At 52.8% G+C, this 7,517-nt stretch overlaps 1 protein-coding gene across 1 annotated transcript in view; it reads right to left on the minus strand.

Annotated features, from left to right (window-relative positions):
- Positions 1–2,142, minus strand: part of MYO5B (myosin VB) — a 335,169-nt gene extending 333,027 nt beyond the window's left edge. The window contains 1 exon segment of the mRNA XM_070361628.1: positions 1,808–2,142. Coding sequence (XP_070217729.1) covers positions 1,808–1,834 — 27 coding nt within the window. The 5' untranslated portion in view covers positions 1,835–2,142.
- Positions 2,143–7,517: the final 5,375 nt, after the last annotated feature.

A 7,517-nucleotide genomic window follows, 5' to 3' on the forward strand; every position in this document is an offset into this window, starting at 1 on the left:
TTCAAGATCAGGGCTCCAAAAATTAAGGGTTTATTCAATTGTCCATTAGCTTGTGTAATACGGCAATTAGTTATCATTTGATAAAGTAATATAGGATACGTGGCAGGGATATTCGGTTGAGTCACTCATTTTACTTGGGAGTACAAGCGGTATTTTCGTGCACTTTCGTAAGGTTCAGAGCTTTACACTCCAAATTTTTCCCTGCCTCGCTGGTTTCCAGCCTCCCATTGAGGTACCAGATAACCCGCTTCAAGAGAAAGACTGAAAGCTGAAGCTTAGAGGGCTCCTCCCAAGACTCCCAGTGGTCAACAGGATGGGGCGCTCTTCCAAAACCAGAAACGCCAGAGAGTGCACCCCCCGGCTTCAGGCTCACACCCTGTCTTCCCAGAAGCGGTCTTTCATCAGCGATCGCGGCCGGCACCCCTGGGGCTGGCGGAGGTGCACCAGGTGAGGGCGACCCCGCCCCCAGCCCTCTTACAGACTCCACTGCCAACCTCGTGTCATCTGGGCTCAGCCCTGTCCGCCACCCCGAGAGGGCGAGGGATGAGAAAAGTCCTCAAACGGAAAGGGGGCGGCCAGCCCACGGGGCTGAAGGGCTCGCCCAGGTGCGGGGCAACCGCGAGAAGTCTCCAGGTGAGGATGCGGAAGTACCTGTCCCTCCCCCGCCCAGACAGGTTGGCCCAGGCGCGCGTCCTGGGGATCACACAGGGGGGCGCGCCAGGCACCCCTCCGCACACGTGGACAGGTGGGCACCAGGCACCGGCAAACGAGTCCCGGCCCCAATGAAGACAAACCGGCAGACGACGTGTCGGGGACATCCAGAACTCAAAAAAATATTTTAAGGGGGGATGGGGTGCGAACGTACAAAAGGCCCCTCACCCCCTCGCCGTCCCCCGCGCCGGCACCAAGCGCAAACCCGAGGGGGCCCCGGCGGCGGCGGGCGCTGGGGGGAGCGGCGTCCCGTCTCTAACTTCAATCGCGGCAACTGCTGCGGAAGCCGGGCAGTCTCCGGCTCGCCGCACCTGTTCTCCCGACTCCGAGGACCGAGTCCCGCACATCCATTCTGACCTTGAGGACAGCCTGGAAATCCCACACTCCACCCCAAGGGTCAGCAGTACTCCCACCCCCTCCCCGCAGGGACTGAAGCCCACTCGGGGCCCGCCCGGAGGGACCACCTCAAAATACCCACCCCGCGGCGGAGTAAGAAAGCGCTCCCCGCGCCCTCCCGAGGTCCCCCGAGCATCCTTAGATCCGCGGCTTCCCCATCTCTTGCCGCCGCGCCCCGCCCCGAGGTTGAGCCCCTACCTTTTCTCCCCACCCCGCAAATGGAGGAACACCCCCCCCGAATTCAGATCCTTTGGCATGCGAGAGGGTCACCCCCCGAATTCAGGGTTTCCCCTCTTTGGCACGCGAGAGGATCGCCCTCGGAAGATCGCGCTGCAGAGCACCGAGGTGGGGGTCCCCAAGCAGGGGACCACCGCGGGCGGCGGGGTGGGGAGGGCGGTCCCCGCGGCCCGGACTCCGAGCCGGACGGTGCCGGGGGCTTCGGCCGGACTGCGCCGGGGCGAGGACACCTACCGCAGGGCGTCGGGGAGCCGGGGTACGGTCCTGGCCGGGGCGCTCCCGGAACAGCCAAACTTTCTCTGCCACCCGAAGTTAGGGGCTCCGAGGCGGCGCGGAGCTGGGAGGCTCCGAGGAGTCGCCGGCGCCCCCACGCCCCGGCGGAGCCGCGGGGTACCGAGCCTCCGCGGGCCGCGCGCCCCGCCGCCCTCCCCCGCACGCCGGGCTCGGCGCGGCCCGCGCTCACCTGGCTGTAGAGCTCGCTGACCGACATGACCGCGCAGGCCGGGCCGAGCCCGGACGCGGTGCCCTGGGCGGGCGGAGGTCCCGGCGGCTCTCAGTCCTCGGCCGGCCCGTCCGGCGCCATCTTCTGCCCGAGTTTCTCGGCTCTTTCCCCTCCTCTCCGACCTGCCCCGCCGGCTTCCTGGAGGCGCCGCGGCAGGCTCGCTGTCTGCGGGCGCGACCTTTACTCCCGCGGCGGCGGCGGCGGGCGGGCGGGGGAGGAGGCCGCGGCGCCGCTCCCCGCGCAGGTATGGGAGGCGGCGCGGGCGCGCCGGAGGGAGCGGGCGGGCGCGCGGCCGGTGCGCCGCCGCCGCCGCCGCCGCCTCCTCCTGAGCCCTACGGGGCCGGGCCCGCGGCCGCGGGGTCCCCGGGGCCGGGGCGGGCCGCGCGCGGAGCGATCGCCGACCGCCCCCTGCCGGCCGCCGGGCGCCGGCCGCCGGGCGCGCGCGGACTGCGCCGCGGGAGGCTGGGCGGGCACCCAGAGGAGACGAGGAAAGCAAAACACAAAGAGGAGGAAGAACCCGAGAAGGGAAAAGAGGAATAAAAAGGAGAGACGCCTGCGGCCGAAAGGCTTCATACATTTTTCCTATGGGTTTTCCCTGGGCATTAACATTCCCATTATTAACATTCAATTATGAGTAGCCTGTTAAAGACGATTTGGAGGTACTCGAGATTGCACCAAACAGCGCCCCGCGCTGAAATCTGAGCGCAAGCAAAGTGGAAGTCGAAACTTTTCTCCACCTTTGCAGATTTCACCCACAGCTTCCAACTAGGCTCCCGGCCGCCCCACCGGAGAACTGTTTGCCTCTCTGGGAAACCTCACATTTCCCCCCTCCCTCTCACGCACTCCCAGCCCCTCTGCCGTTCTCTGTCTCATTTACTTTGGTCGCGTCTGCCAGTGACACCTAGCAGCTTTGCGCTCTCTTCGGCTTCCAAAGAAAAGTAGAAATCTCAGCCAAAAAGGAAAAGAATTGGCAGGAGTCTGTAAAGGGAGAGCAAGGGCTGTAGGAGGAGACGCGGTCTTCTGGCTTGGCTTTCGTACCTGAATGAGGGATGACTTCTGAAAGCAGTTCTCAGCCAGAGCATCCATGTCTGCGGCTCTTCCGGAGCCCCACTGCCTGGCGGGAGATTCTTAGACCCATCTCGTTTAAGACCTTCTCGCTTGGAAAGCAGGATCCGCATTTAGTCCACCTGCCGCCCTTCTCAACCATGCCTCCTCAATGAGAATTACCCTGGGAGCTTTAACAGTTCCACCGTGAGGAACACCATTTGGCGAAGGGTGGGATCCCAGTATCTGAAGTTCCTCCCTAATTCTAAAGAATCATACTTCCAGGGTTGACCAGTGCCAATGACCTAAGCTTGGACGACTCTTCTTGGATCTGAAAGGGAGCTCCTGTCCTGTCTCTCTCCCTCAAAAACCTGTCTGCAGAGTGTCCTTCCCTGTATTCTGGTAGTTCTTGAAGTGTGGGCCCCAGGGCCATTAGCATCACCTGGAAATTTTTAGAAATACAAAATATGGGGCCTCATTGAGGACCAATCAGAAAGGCTGGGAGTGGGGCTCAACACCTGTGTCTTCACATCTCACCGAGGTCCTTCCCTCTCAAATAAGAAAGTCTCCTTGCTAAGACTCAGCCCTAGTCTAGTCCCTCTGTAATTCACTGGTTCTCAACACTTTCTGCACACTGGAGTCACTTTTACAAAGATAAATGCCTGGATCCCACTCCCAGAAATTCTGATTTGACTTGTCTGGGGTGCTGCCTGAGCAGAGAGATTTTTAAGCATTTTCAGGTGGTTCTAATGACAGTCAAGGTTAAGAGTCTCTGCTTTCATTCCTTCCTAAGCAGTTCCCTCTCAACCCCATCCTATTGAAACTGCCGTCTCTGTCTGAAGCTTGGGGTGGGAACTGACTCTCCCTATGTTGTTGTCCCCCCTTGGCCTCTATCATTTTTCTCCTCTTGTTTTCCCGGATTTGCTAACCACACCTTCTTCTTTCTCTTCCTGAATAAAACTGTGGCCCATTTCCCAGATCTCAGCTTTCTTCTCAGCCACGCCCCCATCTCTCCTCTTACCGCAATGTTAACTCTCCAATCCAGCTCTAACCTCTAGACCCACTTCTCCACCTGCCAGGTAGGCAATGCTAGGAATCCCTCTAAGCCCTTGGACCAACCTGAGACTCACGTGACCATCCTTTGTCCCAATCCCCAACCCAGGTCCAACTTTCTGGCTTCCATCATACCTGGCATGAATTAAAAGCTGAATTCATGCTGACTGAGCTGAATCACGTCCCCGAGGAGGCTCCTACTCTTGGCCAGAACTTTGTGGACGTCTAATGAAGAATTAATGCTTTTGAACTGCGGTGTTGGAGAAGACTCTTGAGAGTCCCTTGGACTGCAAGGAGATCCAACCAGTCCATTCTAAAGGAGATCAGTCCTGGGTGTTCTTTGGAAGGAATGATACTAAAGCTGAAACTCCAGTACTTTGGCCACCTCATCGAAGAGTTGACTCGTTGGAAAAGACCCTGATGCTGGGAGGGATTGGGGGCAGGAGGAGAAGGGGACGACAGAGGATGAGATGGCTGGATGGCATCACCAACTTGATGGACATGAATCTGAGTGAACTCCGGGAGTTGGTGATGGACAGGGAGGCCTGGCATGCTGCGATTCATGGGGTCACAAAGAGTCGGACACAACTGAGAGACTGAACTGAACTGAACTGAATCCCACAATCAGATATAGGCTTTCCCTCCTTGGAATAATAATAAAAACATTTGAAAACTTACTTTGTGCCAGGAAAAAGCATTTGCCAAGTGCTTTACTTCTGCAATCTTGTCTGAGCCTCAAAGCAACATTTTAGAGGAGGTTCAGATATTAACTCTGTTTCATAAGTGAGCAAAGTAAGGCTGAGGGTGCTCGGGAGATGTTCTAGGTCAGAAAGCCAGTACTGAACTCAAACTCCATCACACTCTAGAGCCTAAGCACCTGCCAGCAGTTCCTGAACCTTAGTGGGAATCAGGATGAAGGGGATGCCGGGGGATACTAATCCGGTTGGTCCATGTGTGTGCATGCTTATTAAGTACCCTAGATGGTATAGGGCTCATACTTTTAAGAAGCACTGCTCTGTGCTCCATGGTTTCTCAAAGTAAAGAGAAGACATTCATTGTAAGTGACTTGCTCTCCTTCCTGACAGATGGGGCTTTCCATCACATACAAATGAGGAAGAACTTTGAACTTCCAAAGCATTCATCTGCACTGCACCCTGTAATATGTGTGTACTAATATCCCTGTGTGTGTGTGCTAAGTCACTTCAGTCATGTCCAACCCTATGGACTGCAGCCTGCCAGTCTCCTCTGTCTATGGGATTCTCCAGGCAAAAATACTGGAATGGGTTTCCATGCCCTCCTCCATGGTATCTTCCCAACCCAGCAATGTGACCTGCGCCTCTTACATCTCCTACATTGGCAGGCAGGTTCTTTACCACTAGTGCCACCTGGGAAGCCCACTAATATCACTGACTTCTCAACACTAGGCTCTAAGGCAGGAACAACACAGACCCATTGCCTTGCTCAAAATAGAACTCAAGAAATAGTAGGTGAATTGTGCTGGACCTAGTGATTTGGGTCTAGGAAAGGTGATGGGGTATCACTTCCATGGTTAGGTTATAAGACTGTGACTTTGTCTTGCTGGACTTTTCTCTGACATTTTTCATATGTTTGCTCCCATGAAGCAAGCTAACCTATTGTGAGCTGCCCTATGGAGAGATTCATGTGACAAGAAACTGAGGGTAACCTCAGACCAACAACACTCGAAAACTGAATTCTCCCAATGCTGAATGAGTGAACTTGGAAGCAAATTCTGCACTAGCCAAGGCTTTAGACTTGACTTGAAGACCACAACCCCAGCTGACACTTTGATGGCAGACACGTGGGACACCCAGAAGCTGAGGATCCAGAAAAGCTGTGTCTAAATTAAACTGTGAGATAATAAATGTGTATGGTTTGAAGCCACTAAGTTTTGGGATAATTTGTTACACAGCAGGAGGTGACTGAGACAATCACATACAAAAAGGATCCTCGGTGATTGTCCCACTGGCACGAACTTCATCCTAGCGATTTCTCCCCTCCCCTTCTCGGTAGGTTGGTTTCCCAAATATTCCTACCTTCTAAGGCAGCATCTTCAAACTGTGGTCTGTGGTGCCCTAATTAATCCAGGACTTTTCAAGGAGCCACTAGTCCATAGTTTGTTTTAAGAAAATCAATTTCCAGATCCTATATGTCCAAATTAACTCTAAACATGACTTTGACAAAACAAGCCTGCAGTTCGACAGCTCATTCTGAGATGGTCCTTCTCACTTCTTCTCTCACTTTGCAGAAGAAAGCACATTTCTCAGTCCTCCTGAGTGATGGGGTGGCCCTTTCCTTGGAAAGCAAGAGCCTCCAGGACATCAAACCAATGGACACTTGGAAGCTTTGGTGTTGAGAATGCCTGACTCTGACGAAGCGGCCACACGGTCTGGGCAGGTTGGGTGGTTTCCAATTCTGTTATCAACAAAACTGAAGGAGGAACTAAGCCATTGTCACCTGACAGGTTATTAACAATAATCTTTTGATGGATCACCATGTGATTTTTGGCAACTCAGAAGAAATTTAAAGAATTGAGGGACACTGTTCTAACAAAACTTTCTTTCCCGTCTATTTATTTTCGTAAGCAAATACAAAGCATTTATATCTATAACAAAAATACAGATTTTTGAAATTGTATAATAATACAATTTGTGATCTTTCATTTCAGAATAGTTTTAATACTTGACCACTGCAAAATTTTTTAATATATTAATTTATATACATATTTTTGTTATAGATAAGTATCACTGGTGGTTATTAAAGGAGTTTCTAGCATTAAAAATGTAGGATAAAATCTTGTAGGGAAAGTGGAATAAATTCAGATTCAAGGGAAAAAAAAAACAAACAAATGATTTAAAGAACTTGTGTGGTTTTTAAATGGGCAAGGGAACATATCAAATTGCCATGGCAGTTAGAGTCCATTGGGTTCACTTAAAAGAATGATACAACAGTTTTATTTTAAGCTGACAATACCTAAAATATGCCAGAAATTACATCTTTTCCAACTACTTAAACTTCTTAAAATATTAGTTATTAACCTAAAAACATGGGAAGACATATACATGGTTTTTCAAAATTCCTTTAGAGTTTCAGAACAAGAAAGTCTGAAGCCCACAGAAAGAAGGGTGGTTTCTTCCACGACCTCCCAAATTAGGTCTTTATTAGCAGCTCAGGATTGAAAATGGTGTTAAGAACCTAATGCTGTGGAACACTTTCATCTTTGCAGTTTATTCAGTGGTCATCTCCGAGTCCCTCTTGGGGCAGAACAAACATTTTTTGCCTGTTCTGAGTTAGCACCTCGCCTGTGCAGATTTAGGCCGGGACTTTTCTGTCACTATTTGACAGGGAGAGAGGGACGGGGACACAGACCCCAGCCTGGATTTCCCAGTGGCCACTCCTCCAAGGGGTGCAGGTGGGTGGGGATGAGGGTGGAAACCGTGCCATGTGAGGATGGTGGAAGACCACTGGGGTGTCTTGACTTGGGCACGGGAAGACTCTGGACGCTGAGGACTGGTGAAAGACGCGGCTGTCATAACCATTTTCAAACACTTGAACA

This window comes from Bos mutus, chromosome 24 (assembly GCF_027580195.1).
Source record: "Bos mutus isolate GX-2022 chromosome 24, NWIPB_WYAK_1.1, whole genome shotgun sequence".
In the NCBI taxonomy this organism is placed as follows: domain Eukaryota; kingdom Metazoa; phylum Chordata; class Mammalia; order Artiodactyla; family Bovidae; genus Bos; species Bos mutus.